Below are 18,683 nucleotides of genomic sequence, written 5' to 3'. Positions count from 1 at the left end.
CAAAACTTCAGACAATAATATTTAAATTTCATGAGAACTGTTCACATTCTAAAACTTTAGGCACCAAATGTGAAACTTCAACTCACTCTTGTTGAAACTTCAAAGCAATAGTTTTAAAAATTCATGCCTGAACCTGGAAATTATAACAGAATAACTGTGAAACTTCGACATTGCATGGGATTTTTCAATCCAAAAATTGGCTACCTTAAATTTCAACATAAACTTCATAATTTTAAAATAAAAAAATTCGAACATAGACCATGACTATACAAACATCTACTTCCAAGGAATACATTTTAATATAAAAAAATTCCTACTCTTCCGACAAGTCGTCTACTTCTTCCTCTTCCTCCTCCTCTTCTTCAGATGATTCCGACAATTGCGGTGGATGCTCAGCAAAAGGGTTAGGACAGTTCCTCTTGTCATGGTGTGTCATTTGCTTGAAATTATTGCACATGCGTTTCGGCTTACTGGCAATTGCAATGGCCTTCGCCTTACTAGACAAAATCCTTTTTCCACTCCCTTTGTTTTTGGAATATTTAGGTGGCAGTATAGAAATCTCCTTACTTGCTTTACAACCAAGCAATTTCTCCACTTGCTGTTGTTTATTCAACTTCTCACCTACCGGTGTCAGCTTCTCTCTAAATTACCTTATTAAATTAGTAAGACCTTCAACGTCTTCCTTTTCCTTATCAACAAGCACTCCAATTGTTTCGTGAATTTCCGACCACACTTTTGTCATCTGAAGTTGCTTACTGTCTACAATATCCATGTCATCTGTACACTTCCCTGTACTATTATCACCACTCCGCAATGCATCCTTTGTCCATCTCCTAGCAATTGTAGATTCCGGAATTTTTTTTACCCCATTACCGGAATAAATCCTAATTATGTGCCTGCAGAGTAGTCCCTTCCTCTCAAAAAGTTTACAGGAACAGCTCGCCTCAAAAGTCCTTGAGTTAGCAAATGAAATTGAAACTTTCATGACTAAAAGAAACTTTATTACTTACACTTTGAAACTTTAAGACAATTTCATGAAATTCTAATACCTCAACTATCTAAAACACTTCTTAACAAGTAATAAATCAACGTACTAATACTTTAAATATGTAAAACTTTATTTTTTACACTTTGAAAATTTAAGACAATTTCATGAAATTTTAATTATTCAACTATGTAAAACACTTCTGAACAAGTAATAAATCAACGTACTAATACTTCAACTATGTAAAACTTTATTACTTACACTTTGAAACTTTAAGACAATTTAATGAAATTCTAATACTTCAACTATGTAAAACACCTCTTAACAAGTAATAAATCAACAACGTACTAAATTACTCATACCTGGGTTATACTGAACATCAAAATTACGGCCTCCCAATGAATCCTTCAAGGTAGTAACCTCTAAGTTGTTCGACTCTAAGAAACCCTTGCAACTAAATCCACCAATTGCATTCTTTAACTCCTCTTGAAACTCCTCGAAAATATCATGTGTGTAAATCTTCGCACCATCACTCTCTATTGCCAACTTACTGCATAACTTTGGGTTTGAATAACGGTTTTCGTTATCAAGTCTCTTCTGGTTGTGTCTTTGTTGGTCCAAAGCACTTTCAAAGCGCATCCAAAACTCAACAAGAGTACCATTTCTCGCCTCAAACCTCTTGAAAAAACTGTTTTCACTTTCCGACCGCTGTGTCGTCCTCATAATACCACCCATTCTCAAGTCCTTACAGTGCGCCATCACCCACTACCTCCTTATATCATAGCAGTCCGTAAACCATTCAATGTCAGCGGGTACGTGTTCCTCCATTATTGCTGACCATCTATTGTCGAACTCCTCTGCTTCAAGTTCCTCGCCCCATACAATAGCATTTAACTTTTTTAGAAATACCTGGTAATCTTTCCTTTTGCTACCATACTTACAGGGAACCTTATTCATAATGTGCCACATGTAGAACCGGTCCGTCTTTGTCTTGAATTTTTCGCATCGACGCAATTATTCCGGGATCTTGATACGTTATTATGTACTACGGTTCCTTTCCCCCATAGCAATCAAAAACCTCTCGAACAACCAATTAAACGATTCCGTAGTTTCTTTCGCTATAAGGGCACAACAGAAAGTTATTGATCGTTTATGGTTGTCAATCCCTGTGAAGGGAGTGAAAACCATCTTGTACTTGTTAGTGGATTAAGTAGGGTCGTACGAAATGGCATCTCCAAAGACAGAGTAGTTCCTCCTACCAATGCCATCCGCCCAAATTGCGCGTCGTAGGCTACCATCTACGTCAACATCATAGTCGAAGTAGAAGTCTGGCCGAGTCTCTGCCATGCTCTTGAAGTGATCAATGAAAAGTTGTCCGTCCCTTTCATGAATAAAACACTTTATGTCTCTTTGAAATTTTTTGAAGTCGTTCAAACTAGCCCCTATATTGTGGAACCCGTTAACAACCTACTTACACATTCTGTAAGTCCTTGTTGCTCAATATTCAATTTGCAATGAATTAACAAACCAACGTCGAAGAAATTAAATTCACACTCGAACATTCAAACGTCTACTACTAATTTCTACCTATCAGTTGTACAAACTTTAACCCTTTCGATTAAATTCATTCTCACAAACGAATCATCAATGAAACTTTAACGTTCCATTCAAAAATTCAACACTCTTTTAAGAAACTTTAACTCAGGTCATGGAAAAAAAATTACAACATTATCTTTCCTGACTTTTAACATTTGAACTGAGCACTAAAACTTTAAAGGTTAACTTTAAAATTTTAACGACAAATTTTGCAAATTCAACACAGTTCATGTCTGCAAACTGTCACATATAGCACTGAAACTTTTAAAGGCAATTTTGAAAGTCTAATTCACATTTTATGAAACATTAAATCTATTTCCGGAAATTCAACTACATATTTCAGTAATGGAACTTTATGCGTGAACTACGAAATTGTAATATACAAAAATTAAAACATCAACAACTTACAACATAAAAACTATGACACCATAACACACACTCACTATTGAAACTTTAAAAGTACATTGTGAAACTTTAAACGTAAATTTTAAAACTTTAAGTTACTAACCCTTGAATTTGAGACAATTAGTCCCATGTGATACTTGGAAATGTTTTTGGATAATTTTTGAAACTCCCTATCTTTGACAACAACAAGCTCGTGATTATGTTCTTCATGAAACCGGTCCACTAAAAGCACACCATTCTTCGAAAATAACCTCATCCGAGCTTTACAACCAATCCTCTTAAGCTTATTTCTTCTCTCCTGCTTACTTCCATCTTCTTCCTTACCCGGACTTTCGTTACTTGATTTTGTAAACCCCCCTATTACAATCCAATAATTTTGATTTTATAGTACCGTCACGCCACTTTTTAGTTGTGTATTTTCTCACATCGAACCCAACCCCAAGTGCGTACACCTTATAAAATGTTATAGCTTCCTCAATATCCCCAAACTCCATCCCAATGTATGGAGTAAATACGTCCTCCAACTGCTTACAAAAGTCTTCCTCTGACACCAGTGGAATTGTTTCATCATCTACATCAGCTGTAACTGACGACACAAAATAATCAAAAAAAAAAAAGTTCAGTACAAAATAAAAAATAAAAAACATTAATCAAAGGAAACTAAACCAACGTACAAACATATCAGTACCAAAAATCTGCTAAAAAAACCCTAATGTACAACAACTGAAACTTTAATAACGCCAAAAGTTGTCACCAACCCTAAACCAAAAACTAAAGCAAACGACTACTCGTCTCCCTTACCTCCATCGTCTAAAAAAAAAGTTATGTAACCTTTTTTTCGCTTACCTCCTTTTCTCTGCCTCTTCTAATATGTCTACATACAAACACCTCATGTTCATCTTCCACCCCCATAAAAAAATATAAAGATAAATTTCACACCGTGCAAATATTACTACTCATATAAACACAATTCCTTTTCTAACTATACAGACATTTAACAATGATAACTAGTTAAATATCTCTATAGAACAATTAAATTACAAGTACTTATCTTACCATTCTAAACAGCCTCATAAGCCACAATCTCCATATCACCCATGAAATATAAGTGATGAACTAAATAGAGGATGAATATGGTCGAAAATTTAAGTAAATATTAAAGAACTAACTAAAGGATGAAAGGATGTTATTAAACCAGTATGAAGATTAATTTTTTAGGGAGTAATATGAGGAAGAAGAAAGGGTTAGAGAGAAGGATACAATTGAACGTGAAAGGGATATTACAGTTGTGCTAATGAATACGAGGTGATCAGTGTTGGGAGAATAAAAAGTGTATTGATTATGATTATTAGTTGATTTCTTTTTTTTTGTTTTTACGTAAAACTCAAACAAATCTCAACCCTTGGTTTCACCTAATTCAATGGCCAAAAAAAGGACTTAATTAGGGACTCATATATTTGAGTGGACTCATTTGAACTTGGCTATATATATATATATATATATATATATATATATATATATATATATATATATATATATATATATAATTAGGATCACATGAGTCCTACCTAATTATTTGAGTCCATGAGTCCATCGACAATATCACACATGAGTCATAACAATCTTGCTTTATATCAAGCTATTAGTAAGGGTATTTTCGTAATTTCCTAAAGTTGTTATATAAACCCTATTATCAGCTCAAACTCACCATTTGAATTCATTTACTTTCTCTCTCTTCTCTCTCTCTTCCGCAATCACACTCTTCATTCTCACGCCGTCAATTTTTCGCGCGTAGTTGTCTTCTTCGCTCTCATTTGTCATCTTCACATGTGTTCATCATCATCCGTGATTGATTTTCGATTTCTTCAAAATTCGTCTCGATTGCTTATTCTCCTTCACTTTTTCTTCATCATTCGTCTTCATCTATTTTTCCTCGTTTTAACATATTTAATGTCGGGTAATTCATCGTTTTCTGCTTCTTTATTTTTATGTTTTAATTTTTTCATTCTGTTTTCCTGTTTTATTGCACGATGTTTAATTGTTATTGTATCTTCGACTGAATTCGTTGTGTAATTACTGGTTTTTTTGTTATAATTGATGTTATAATTCATCAACATCAGTCACGGATTCATCAATTCGTGCTATTTTATGTATTAAAATCATGTACTGGTTATATACTTTCTTCAACATGTAGTTTTTGCTATTTTTGTTGCGTTAAAATTTAATCTCTGTTTTTTTCATCTTCTAATTGACGTATAACAAATAATGTACTCATTGTCTGTTTTGTTTATCATCAAGTTTATTTTGCATTCACTGCTTGTGTTTACTTCAAGTTTAAATCGTTATTTAATGAGTTTCCTTTTGTATCACTTTTTATTGAGACAGATATCATAATTAATTCTGAAAAGTATCACATTTTGTAGTTTTTGTTTGCCTGATTACTGCTCATTAGAATCAGTTTCCCTTATACAATATCACATTGAGTCCTTTACAGTATCATAGGCTTTAGTACATGACTCGCAACTACTTTTTGTGCATTAGTATCACATGTTATGCTTTAGAATATCACATTGAATTCTTTCTGAGTATCAAAGGTGCAGTACATTCTTTGGTCATTACTCTGTGCATTAGTATCACGCGTTATGCTTCAGAATATCACATTGAGTCCTTTACAATATCATATGATGCAGTACATGACTTGTAATCAGTTTCTGTGCATTTGTATCACATGTTATGCTCCAGAATATCATATGTATTCCTTCAAAGTATCATAGGCTGCAATACGGTTGCGTATTTGTTTTATATTCATCAGTATCACATTTTATGTTGCACAATATCACATGCATTCCTTCACAATATCATAGTTTGTTATGATCTAGTTATATTTGTTATATTTGTATCACATGTTATGCTCCAGAATATCACATGTATTCCATCACAGTATCATAGGCTGCAATACGGTTGCCTATTTATTTTATATTCATCAGTATCACGTTTTATGTTCCACAATATCACATGCATTCCTTCACAATATCATAGTCTTGTTATAATCTAGTTATATTTGTTATAATTTGTTTACTCAACTTCTCTTGCTGTAGAAAATACTTTTGTTGTCCCTGTGGTACCTGTTCCTTCTCCACAATGCATAGACGTTGATGAGGTGCATCTTTCGGGAATCGTCTTTCTTTGATGGTGACGCCTGGAGGTTCTGAAGAGTGGGTCAGAAATATTGCAACTGAATTTACACCTACAATAGGACAAACTTTTGCTACGTTAGACGAGGGTATACAGTTTTATGAGACTTATGCAATTGCATGTGGTTTTGAACCAAGGAAATCTTCAACGAAAAGGTTTTGAAGTAGTGGAGATATTAGGACAAAATTGATTGTGTGTCACCGGGAAGGATTTAGGGATTCTAAGCCGACAATATTACCCATTACTGGTGAAGAGGAGGAGCCAATGGTCAAGGCCTCTAATCCGAAGAAGACTAAGGTTACTAGGATTGGTTGTAAAGCTAGGATTTTCTTTAGATTTGTTATTAAAGAAATTGACCAAGTTCAAGTGCCATTCTTTGTTGTTGATCAGTTTCATGTTGCCCATAACCACCGTCTTTCTCCACTCAAGTATAGAGAATTTCAGAAAAAATGTAGAAACCTTGCTTTGCAACATAAACAAACCATCGTTGATAATTGCAAGGTCAATATTGGCCCAACTTCTACTTTTAGGTCCGTCAAGGAATATGTTGATGGCTATGAAAATATTGGAGCTTCTTTAACTGAGTTTAAGAATTTTGGAAGGGAAATAAAGTGTTTTATAGGTCTTAAGGATGCTCAAATGTTTGTAGACCAGTTGGAAACCCTTCATGAAACCCAGGAAGGTTTTTATTTTGCCTATGATATTGATCAGAATAAGTGTTTGTTTCGTGTATTTTGGGCTGATGCAGCAGCACGTCGTAATTACGCTTTATACGGTGAGGCGGTGACTTTTGACCCAACCTATTCAACTAATAAGTACGACATGATCTTTGCTCCCTTTACTGGTGTTGATCATCACAAGAAGTCCGTCACTTTTGGTGCTTCGCTTATGTCTAGGGAGAATGACCAGAATTTTAAATGGATTTTCACAAAATTCTGAGATTCTATGGGTGGGAAGGAACCCCATTGCTTTTTTACCGATCAATGTCCTGCTATGAAAATTGCAGTCCCTGCGGCTTTTATGACTGCTGCCCACCGCTATTGCATATGGCATATTATGAAGAAATTACCTGAAAAGGTAGGCACGACATTGACCAAAGAGACTGACTTCGTCACTCGTCTGAATTCTGTTGTTTGGGATTCAGAGTTAGAGCCTTCTGACTTCGAAGAGAGGTGGTGTTCGTTGATCAGTGAGTTCCAATTGGAAGATAATTCATGGTTGCAATATCTGTTTTCCAAGCGGCAACGTTGGATTCCTGCGTATTATCGTGATATTCCTCTTGGTTGTCTTTTAAGAACAACGCAACGCTCTGAGAGCGCAAACAGCTTCTTTAAGCGGTTTGAGAATCCTCATGGCACACTTGTTGAGTTTTGGATGCGCTTTCAAAGTGATATGGATCAGCAACGGTACACCCAAAAATCTCTTGACAGAGATAGTGATCACTCCCTACCTCAAACCAAAACCCTTCTTAGCCTTGAGGTTCATGCATCGACTGTTTATACGCACGCTCTCTTTTATGAATTCCAACAGCAGTGCGTTGATTCTCTAAACTCATGTAGTCTTTGGTGATTCTTCAAGGGAGGGCGTCAAGGTTCCTAGAAGTTGAAGATTCTATCTTCAATAAGACTTACTGTTTGTCGCATTTAATCCTTCAACATTTGATGCAACATGTTCTTGCAAGCTGTTTGAGAGGAAGGGATACATATGTAAACACATCATCTAGATTTTATCAGGTAAAGGGATCAAAAGATACCGATAAGTATCTCCTCGATAGGTGGACGAAGAACACTAAAAAATGCCCTTGTATGATGCTCACGGTCAATTGTTGGATGATTTTACTTCGTCGGATGTCACTAAGCTTAAGATTTCGACTGTCACAGTCTGAATTCTACTCAACATTAACACTGCTCAAATCTCTGCCTGAAAATCACATAAATAAACCGACTTCATTTTGAAGACATTTAGACAAAATTTCAAGTCTGTGTCTTTGAAAAATTGACTAAACACCAAGAGTTGGAGATGCTCCTTGGGGTTAAGTCTTCATCTGAGGTCCGTATACTACCTCCTGTTCAATCAAAAAACAAGGGTACTGGCAACCCAAGAAAGATCAGTCTGTTGCAAAGGCACAAAAGCCGAAAAGATTTTGCAATAATTGTAAACAAATGGCACATCATGATAAGCGGAATTGCCCTAATCCAGCTGTTGATACATCACAACACTCGTTTGATCATGAATTCGATGTAAGTAATTTGTCTTACACCTTTTATTATTTCAGTTTTACGTTTGCTATACCACAATTGCTGAAGTGTGACCCTGATAAACAATATCAGAGTCCACGCTAAAAAATATCACATTCTATGGTAAATAATATCAGTACCTTGTTACCCACTATCAGAATATACACTTGATTGTAGACAATATCATCCCAATATTAAAAGGTTTCTACTTTGAAACAATATCACAATAATTTAATAACAATATCACTTGTCACTGGCAATATTTATCAATTTTAAATCCCTATCTATTTTCAGAATCAACCAAACAATATCAACACGTGTATTCAAAAATATCACAGTATGTACCCCAACAATATCAAACAACAAAAGGTTTTTTTAAATCCTTAGCCAGTGTTGTTGTTCCTGAGTATTAATATCACAACAACTAAAACATAATATCATACAACCCTTGAAACAATATCACAAGTTTACAAGAATTTATCAAAAAGAAGTTATACTTTGTCAAACTTCTTACTAACGTTATGTCCTTTGCATTTTTGTCTGTTTATTTTGCAGATTTCTTCACTTGTTGATAGTGATTAAGGGCTTCTGCATGCTGAGGAAGTTTATTTAACATCATCAACTTTTCAGAATCGACTTTTCATTGTTTATACTATTTAATTTTTTCTTGTATGTCATTCCACATGGCATCAATTTTGTATTCTTTCCATTTTGGGTATCAACGTTATAAAAACCGCATAATTACTAATGTCGTTTTGTTGCCATTATTAAATACTATCCCACCTCATTTGAAGGTTTATCACACTTGATACACAAAAACAATATCATCATAATAGTTAAACAATATCACAACATTACAATTGCTTGTAAACGTATTTTATTATATTGTATTATATTGTAAAATACTTCTAAGGAATATCACATCTCAAGTGAAATAATATCACCAGTATTCATAAATATTACAACTACAATTGGATGTTTTTAGGAAACAATATTACAAAAGTATGATTGAAATATCACATTAAATACTAGACAATATCAACCACTGAGTGCAATAATATCACAATTTCCAAACAATGTCAACACGTGTATTCAAAAATATCACAGTATGTACCCCAACAATATCAAACAACAAAAGGATTTTTATATCCTTAGCCACATTGTTGTTCACGAGGATTAATATCACAACAACTAAAACATAATATCATACAACCCTTGAAAGAATATCACAGTTTTCCAGAAATTGAACAAAAAGAAGTTATACTTTGTCAAACCCTTGATATATCACAGTACATACTAGACAATATCAACCAGTGAGTGCAATAATATCACAATTTTGTCTGCTTAATAATATCACAACTTATCCAACTAAAAAAGAATTTTCAAACCCTACCCCCTGATTTATTTTAGAGAATAAATACAACAATATCAACATGTTTACAGAACAATATCACACTGAGTACCAAAACAATATCAAAGAGAAAAAGATTTTAAGAACCTTGATCATTGTTATTATTATGCGATAACTAATATCACAACAACTTAAGCAAAGTATCACCCAACTCCTGAAACAATATCACAGTTTACTAAGAGTTGATAAAAAAAAGTTCTATTTCCTACCATTGTACCTACAACAATATCACACAACTCCTGGAACAATATCCCTTGTTTGTCCTACCAGCATTACATTCCTAGCCCTACTTTTGTCCTCTTCCTCTACCTCTCCCTCTTCCTCTATTATTAGGATTTGCAGTTGTCTTCAGTCGTTTGTACTGGATTGTGGTTGTTTCTGCATCATCTCCACCATCTCCTTTGGATTCAGGTAGTCTATAAAAACAGAAATGGCATGTTATGGTTCTATGTGAAATTTTTACCTTTGTGTCATTTGCAAATAAAAGCGTAAACGTAATGCTATGATTCTATATCGAAATATAAAAGTCGGGTTTTTTGTTTTTACCTTCGATTGGAGATTTGCGAAGAATGGGTATTTGTGTTAATTGTTGGCATTCTAGTAGCATCCTCCTTGGCTTTTGTTTGAACATTGGGCTTCTCTTTTGGCGGACCTTCGCCTTTGTTTTTTCTGTTCCACGAGTATTGTCCTTCTCAACAACCTTATCCTTGGCTTTTACCTTATTGCCCTTGCCTTTTGCATCTTCGTTATTCTTCCTCATTTCCTTCAATCTATTTAAAAGCTCTCCCTTTCCCGCTATAAATTCTTTAACTTTCCCAATCAGCGTTTGTCCTCATGTTATTTATGTCAACTAAAAGTAATCATTGCTATTTCTAACTTGATAGTAGCGCCTATGCACTTTCATTTCGCAAATCGACTTCAAACAAGCGCCCCTCATAGCGAATCATGTGCATCATTAAGAAGTTTCCGATTGGTATTGTTTGCTTCTTTCTTTTGCCAATTGAAACTCGTATTGACAACATCAAAATCTATTACGTTATGCGCTCTGTCAACATTTTTCCTCGCTAGGAAATCACTCATGTGATAGGCCTACAATAATTAGTTATACTATTAGTCATTATTTTGTCAAACAATCATATTCATTTTTGTATACACTCAACCTATCCTAGCCACAATATCAGACAATTGTATGACATGTCACTAGCAAGAATTTCAATAAACCATACCACTTTGAATCCATGACCTTGTATATTTCAGTCTGCTCCCAGTTGTCGTACTCTGTATTGTCTAACACTTCAATCGTCTCGGTTTTGAAATTTACACAAACACAGAAGTAGTGTTCTTGCAACACCATCGGAATAAAAACCAAATCTGCTTCCATGTTACATGGAACTGTGTTTCTTCTTATGAATTTGTCCCATTCTTCGAATATCTTTTCCCTCTTCACTTCTTTGCCTTCAGTAACATCTACTATTGATTCCTGTAGTGTATATATATGTATATATATAAGTTAAGAAATCCTTTATATTTAAGACATTTTAATCAAAACGTGAATATGTATAAACAATATCACTTTTACGTTTTCTATATCACAGTTCCTGTAGTGTGACCCTGATAAACAATATCACAGTGCATACTAAAAAAATATCACAGTCCATGGTAAATAATATCAGTATGGATGTGGACCAATATCAGAACATTATACTTGATTGTAGACAATATCATCGCAATACTAAAAAATATCAGTTATTTAAAAGGCGTCTACTTTGAAACAATATCACAATCATTTAAAAACAATATCACTTGTCGCTGGCAACATTTATCAATTTTAAATCCCTATCTAATTTCAGCATTAATTAAACAATATCAATTTGTGTATGCAATAATATCACACTATGTACCCCAACAATATCACATTTTAAATAAGTGCTATTTTTAATCAAAGCGTGAATATGTATAAATCAAAACAGAATGTCAGCTTACCATGTGTCGAATTCGAAAAAACAATAAACTTGTTTCACAGGGTTCTGTGTGCTCAATGTGATTCAGAATTAGTGACCAACATTCAATCACATTGTTGTTGACATGTACACTTGGAAGCAACGACAATATATCCTGTCTTGCAAGGTATTGATCATCACTGAACTTGGCAACAACCTCACTGCTCAAAACATTAACACCAATGTTCAAAAATTGTCAGATTAACTGTGACAGTGATAACCAATATCAAAATTAAACAATATCACATATTTAAAAGGTGATCCTTATAAAAAATATCACAGTCCACGCTAAATAATATCACAGTCCACGCTAAATAATATCAGTACCCTTCTAAATCACTATCAGAACATCATACTTGATTGTAGACAATATCATCCCAATACTAAAAAATATCAGTTATTTAAAAGGCGTCTACTTTGAAACAATATCACAATCATTTAAAAACAATATCACTTGTCGCTGGCAACATTTATAAATTTAAAAGCCCTACTTATTTTTTAGAATCAATTTAACAATATCATACTGTGTATGTAACAATATCGCACTATGTACCACAACAATATCAAAATTAAGTGAACAAAAATCAGAACAACATCTTTCTTTATGTGACACTTGATTATATACAATATCATGCTTTTATACCAGTTTCTACTCTAAAACAATATCAAACCCATTAACGTACAATATCACATGACACTAGCAACAATATCACCTTTTGTAATTCTTTTGTCAAACTTAGATATCATTGCAAATATTATCAGACCATTAATAAAAAAAGTTGCAGAAAAATATATGTTTTAAAGAACCTTTTATTTTTGACAATGGGTCGTCAATAGGCGATAGTCAATCACTTCTTTCCTCGTAGTCAACATGTTTGCACACAGCGACTTGTTTAACTTCATAAATCTTGAGACGAACTCAAATTTAGGATCAGCCACACCACAATTCAACGTGCATCCAAGGCCATCGGATTTCCCCCTTTTACCGCTACCAACGACACTGGCAGAACCATCTTCTCCAGTAGCTAGAAACGTTTTATATTACATTATTTAATATATATTTTGTATTTATAATAATAAAAAAAAATTTAATGTAGAAGTCAGTGTTTAAAAATATAACCTTTCATTTTTGATACCGGGGTCTGAACTTTGTTTTTCCCACCTTTTTCTCTCTTGCTTTGTTTTTTCCCTCTTTGTCTTTTTGCCAGCAACTTAGTTAATAGTATACCTTTTGTGGCAGTAAAGGTCGTAACTCTCTTCTAGACCTGACTCCTATCTTTATTCAAATCACTCAATACGAGCGTTGCTGCCACCTCTCCCCTGTATAACTGTCTCATGTTTGCATCGCTTAGTTCACAATTAAAAGGCTCACCAACAAAGAACATCATGTGAAATATCATGAATAGTCCACAGTCCAGGTTCAACTCTTTCGATTGCCAATGAAACTTCACATTATTCATTTCGTAGTCCTTCACCTTTAGCCCACTTTCAATACCTTTCCTGTTGAGGTAGTCACCATAAAGAGTCGCTTGTATATGATTAATGTAAACAAATTTTCAATTTCAAGCTTATCGAACAAAACCATTATACCATTAGTTATTTGTTTTCAATATTGTACTTACAGCCATATGAGCCATGTGTACGTGCTCCTCGTCTTGGAATTCATCATACTCTCTGTTGTCCAAATAGAACATTTTCTGCCTCTTCAAATCAACACAGATACAGACGTAGTGCTCTTCGTAGACCAAAGGTATGAACACCTTTAGATTAAAATAATATTAGGAAACAATTTAACAAAAATCTGAATAAAAATATCACAGTACATAGTAGACAATATCATTCTTAATAATATTTTTTGTCCCTCTGAAGTTTTTTTTGTATGTTGTAAAATAATATCAACCAGTGTACCCAATAATATCAGAGTCTGTACCAAACAATATCAATGTTACCAGACTTTTAAATCCCTATCGATTGTTGTTATTTTTAAGAAGCTATAAAACAATGTCAACCATTGTACATAATAATATCACTGTCAAATATTAGGGAAAAAAAAGTGATTCATTTTCATTTTTTTGGGAGACAATATCACAATTAAGAAGTAACAATATCACACAATAGTATGCACAATATCACAGTTGATTTTAAGAATTGTTTTTAAGAACAATATCAATAGTAACTGCTAACAATATCATACATAATACATAACAATATCACTGATAAAAGTAGAAATGTCTCACCATATCTGAATTCAAATTCAGTGGCTCCTTAAAAAGAGCTGACCACATGTCCCATGTATCATATACTGTTTGCTTAAGTTTTGCCAATTCATCAATATTATCTTCATCGAATTTTAAGATTTTTTCTATATCACCCTGTTCTTCATAAGGGCATCTTATTAGTCTCCATAAAACACATTCTACAATACCTAATTTAAAAGATGATAAATGTGTGTGTGTTTCCATACCGAGTGGGCAATGCCATAGAAAATTCTTGTCAATTTGTCGTTTCCCTTTTGAGCAATTTGGAACTCATTGAGCAATATTGCCCATGCTTCAACTACCACTGCTTCTATCTTCGTGTTAGGCAACAAGGACTCAATATCTTCCCTTTGTATACAATGGAAAGATCCAAAGTTGCAGACAATTTCTCTATTCCATTTTGCAAAAATATTAGCATATTAGTTATTTTTTTACAGTACTAATATGGTGAAAGTTAAGTCATGTCTTACATTTAAAAAATTGTTTAAAGAGTGACTTACAAATGGCTGAATGTATGGTCCGTAAGGAAGCAATAATCCATTACGTCCTTCCGATTCTTCAAGACAGGTTCAAATAAATTGCTGATTCTGAACATCGATTCCGATACAAGGATATCATCTTTGACTGGCAAACCACATTGAAAAGTACACCCCAAATTGTGAGGTACCATATCGGCTGAAGCAGGTACTCTGTCTGAGTGCAACAAATATTCACTGATATTTCCCTTCCCTGCTATAAAAACCAGCATTTGTTACAATTTCTTTTAATTTAGTCACCACATTACTATCGTCATTCATTTCATCAACCACAAGTTCTGTTTCAACAGGCTCCTTATCAATCACAACATCTTTTTCAACTCCCTTTCCTGAATTGAACTGATTAACAGCCTCGTCCAATTGAGTCGCCACTTCGTGAACCTCATTGGCCTTCTCTTTCTCGGCCTCTTTTTCAACACAATGCTGATATGTTGTATCATGATGAACGTCTTCATTTGTTTTGTCTTCAACAGGCTGTGTTACTCCAAAATCAACATTTGGAAGAACCTCCTCCAATTGAGTCACAACATTTGTACCCTGATTTTCCTTCTCCTTCTCTGCTTTTTCCCCTGTAGCAATATCAACCTCCTCATTGATAACCTCATCTTCAACATTCTCGTTATTTTTTCCAGCCTCTCTATCAATGTCCTCCTGATTTGTTGAACCATTATTACCCACCTCATTGTGTGCCTCTTGGACAGTCTTCATAACTCCCAAACCTTCATTTGTTTCCAAATTAATGTTTTCATTCAACTGAGTCAACACATTTGTCTCTTCATTAATGGTTTCATTATCTGTTTCGGTGCTGGCTCTAGGAGTTGTAACACGATTCATATCCTCCCTAGCCCGTCCTCCTCCAAAAACAATATTGTCTACTATGTCATTCAAATTTGAATACATATTATAATCCTCATCATCTTTTTTTCCATCATCAGCAGTATTCAAGTTTGTAATATCAATAATTTCTTCACCTTCTTCCTCGTGATCACTGCTGATTTGAAGATCTTGATCTACACATCCTCCATATTTTTTGTTCAATTCCGCGTAATGAATTTTTAACATGTCAGTCAGTACATCAAACGAGGGAAGCCCTTCTTTTGCTTTCGCCCTTTCATAAGACCTTGCTATCAACCCATCCATAAAGGCATGATATCCAATATCTTTAATGAAAGGCAAAGTTTGTGTATTGGGAGTATCTTGTTCTTGCTTTTCTGATGTATCACAATTATCAGTGTTCTCTTCAGCAGCTTCTTTTTCAGTTTCAACATCTTTACTAAAGTCTTTTGTGGCAACAGTTTGGGTAAAAATAGTTCTTTCATCTATTGAATTGCTGAGTTTCGTTTTGATGAACTTCTTCATGTTATGTACAAATCTTGAAAAGAACAACTCGTTGTCCCTCTTTATACGCAGATAAGCTTCATGAGCACTCTGCCAAATGATAAAATAAAAATATTAAACAAGAGTATTAAATATTTAATTACAGCAATATCATAATTTATTGAAAAAATATCACCATTATTCTTTAATAATATCACAACATTACACTTGCTTGTAGATGTTACCTATTTGTGTGATATTGTTTTACAATATCACACTTTATGTGACACAATATCACTCTATTTGCCTTACTGTGAATCAATATCATAAGCATTACAATTGGTTGCTATTATGAAAAAATATCACAAATAGCCACCATAAATATCACAGTTCGTAATGAACAATATCACAGTTTGATAAAATATCATTATCATTAACAAAATTTAGTCTCCCTGGCAGTTTTTAGATTATGGTAAAACAATATCAACTTGGGTTAACAAAAGTATCACAATGTGTTCAAAACAATATCAAAGTAAGAAGAAAAGGAATATATGTAACTGTAAGAACAACAAAAAGACATTAGTACTTACATCCATTGCTCTTGCTATCATAAGCATTACAATTGGTTGCTATTATAAAAAAATATCACAAATAGCCACCATAAATATCACAGTTCGTAATGAACAATATCACAGTTTGATAAAATATCATTATCATTAACAAAATTTAGTCTCCCTGGCAGTTTTTAGATTATGGTAAAACAATATCAACTTGGGTTAACAAAAGTATCACAATGTGTTCAAAACAATATTAAAGTAAGAAGAAAGGGAATAGATGTAACTGTAAGGACAACAAAAAGACATTAGTACTTACATCCATTGCTCTTGCTATCATAAGCATTACAATTGGTTGCTATTATGAAAAAATATCACAAATAGCCACCATAAATATCACGAGTTAAGTAATGAACAATATCACAGTTTGATAAAATATCATTATCATTAACAAAATTTAGTCTCCCTGGCAGTTTTTAGATTATGGTAAAACAATATCAACTTGGGTTAACAAAAGTATCACAATGTGTTCAAAACAATATCAAAGTAAGAAGAAAAGGAATAGATGTAACTGTAAGGACAACAAAAAGACATTAGTTCTTACATCCATTGTTCTTGCTTTGATTTCTTTATCAGTTTCAACTCCGATAGGCAGCTTAATCATGATGTAGCCCTCTTTTCCTTCAGGTTCAGCTTCATCATCATCTTTCTCAGAGGTTTGTGTAAGTCTCATCTCCGGTTCTTCTGAAAAATTAATCATCTCTTGTTAGCAACTGAAATTTTATCTTTATCAAAGACTCAAAGAAACATATCTGTAATAAAGGTTGAGTACTTAATCATAAATATACATAGGAATGTTGTATTGTCTCCTGACCTTGATGTGATAAACAGATTGGGTACTCAATTTTCGAAATTGGTGCATTCCCCAATATTGCTGTTTGTTTCTCATCTTCAACTCTTGATGCCAGACTCTGATCATCCCAATGTTGGATTAGCGGTAGAGTGTATTTCATAGCGTTGCCCTTAAAATTGAATCTATGGAAGTAGGCTAGCATAATCACTAGTAGGCAACCGGTGATATTCGACTTCTTTTTTTCTTTCCATCCCTTAATACTAGCAGTCATCTCTTCAAATACATAATCACACCAATCATAGTCTCTAATTTTATTCACATCCGCAACAGACTTAACAAGTTTTAAATCTAGGGTTTTATTTGTATTTGGCGCTAGGAAAATGGACATGCTATACAGAACAAACATTCTCTTAAACTCATCACCAGCCTCAGTACACGCCATCAATCTATCATGCACATCCTTCACATTAATTGGAGCAGAAGTACCTTTCACACCAAACTTCATCCTCCAATCATTTTTCATTTTGGTGTCAATCAGAGTAGTGGCATTCCCCCTTTTTGTGGTGGTTACTTTATCACCTGTCCTGGGTAGTAGAAACATGTAATGGACATCATGCTTTGACAGCAGAAAATCCATCTTTTTTGTTCTAAACATATTGCTAGAACAGTCATATGCTTTCAAGACCCGATTCAAGATTCCATGTGGTAGTTGAGTTACCTTTAACTTTAACAAACCTCCAAATACAATATCCCTTACAGCGTTTTGTTGTTCTTCATTTAAGTTCTTAATCAACTCAACCAACTTTTTTGGCCTGCACTTAGTCTGAAATTCTGTTCCCTTCTTTTTGGGTACCTTAGGCTGCTCAACTTCTTGAATTGCGACTTCTTTGTTCGTGTTTTGTTCTACCAGCTCCATAGTATTGTTTTCTTTGTTATTCTTTGTTCTCCTACGTTTATACTTCTTTAATGTAGTATCTTCAACATTATGAATTGCTGCTATTGGCCTCTTTTCGCTAATGGTTATGTTACGTTCATCTGTAACTGCCAGTTCCATTTTCTTGCTAGTAACAATCTGCATTTAAAATTTTATTAGTATCACATTCTGTGCTTAATAGTATTAGATCATATAAACAAACAATATCAATTACTGAGTATAGTATCACTACCAATTCTTAACAGTGTGACACCTTATTTTTTACAGTATCACTGGTTAAAGAAATGTTTCTCAATTGACCTAAACTATCAAAATTAAATAGTATCACTACCTACTCTTAATAGTATCATACTTAATAGTATCAACAGAGAACGAGACTTTCCTCATTAACAAGTCCAAATT

General features: G+C 33.8%; 3 protein-coding genes across 3 annotated transcripts; 2 read left to right on the top strand and 1 right to left on the bottom strand.

Annotated features, from left to right (window-relative positions):
• Nucleotides 1-313: 313 nt before the first annotated feature.
• LOC141628118 (protein FAR1-RELATED SEQUENCE 1-like) lies at nt 314-1,744 on the bottom strand. The gene is made up of 3 exons (XM_074441299.1): nt 1,348-1,744; nt 670-987; nt 314-522 (listed from the first exon to the last, which is right to left on the bottom strand). Exons 1-3 carry the CDS (start codon nt 1,742-1,744, stop codon nt 314-316), a joined length of 924 nt encoding a protein of 307 aa, XP_074297400.1.
• Nucleotides 1,745-6,445: 4,701 nt separating this feature from the next.
• Nucleotides 6,446-7,120, top strand: LOC141628117 (protein FAR1-RELATED SEQUENCE 5-like). Its single transcript, XM_074441298.1, has one exon. The coding sequence runs from the start codon at nt 6,446-6,448 to the stop codon at nt 7,118-7,120; it is 675 nt and encodes a 224-aa protein (XP_074297399.1).
• A 6-nt stretch (nt 7,121-7,126) lies between these two features.
• Nucleotides 7,127-7,750, top strand: LOC141628116 (protein FAR-RED IMPAIRED RESPONSE 1-like). Its single transcript, XM_074441297.1, has one exon. It carries the CDS (start codon nt 7,127-7,129, stop codon nt 7,748-7,750), a length of 624 nt encoding a protein of 207 aa, XP_074297398.1.
• Nucleotides 7,751-18,683: the final 10,933 nt, after the last annotated feature.

The sequence above is a fragment of the Silene latifolia genome, chromosome Y, assembly GCF_048544455.1.
Source record: "Silene latifolia isolate original U9 population chromosome Y, ASM4854445v1, whole genome shotgun sequence".
Lineage (NCBI taxonomy): Eukaryota > Viridiplantae > Streptophyta > Magnoliopsida > Caryophyllales > Caryophyllaceae > Silene > Silene latifolia.
This window is presented reverse-complemented; position numbering and strand designations above follow the sequence as displayed.

Coding starts and splice junctions, on each gene's coding strand:
- LOC141628118 (XM_074441299.1), bottom strand. CDS start 1,744: ATGGCGCACTGTAAGGACTTGAGAATGGGTGGTATTATGAGGACGACA. Junction 988..1,347: donor TGATGTTCAGTATAACCCAG/GTATGAGTAATT, acceptor AGTTTCTTTTAG/TCATGAAAGTTTCAATTTCA. Junction 523..669: donor GGAAAAGGAAGACGTTGAAG/GTCTTACTAATT, acceptor CCAAAAACAAAG/GGAGTGGAAAAAGGATTTTG.
- LOC141628117 (XM_074441298.1), top strand. CDS start 6,446: ATGGTCAAGGCCTCTAATCCGAAGAAGACTAAGGTTACTAGGATTGGT.
- LOC141628116 (XM_074441297.1), top strand. CDS start 7,127: ATGGGTGGGAAGGAACCCCATTGCTTTTTTACCGATCAATGTCCTGCT.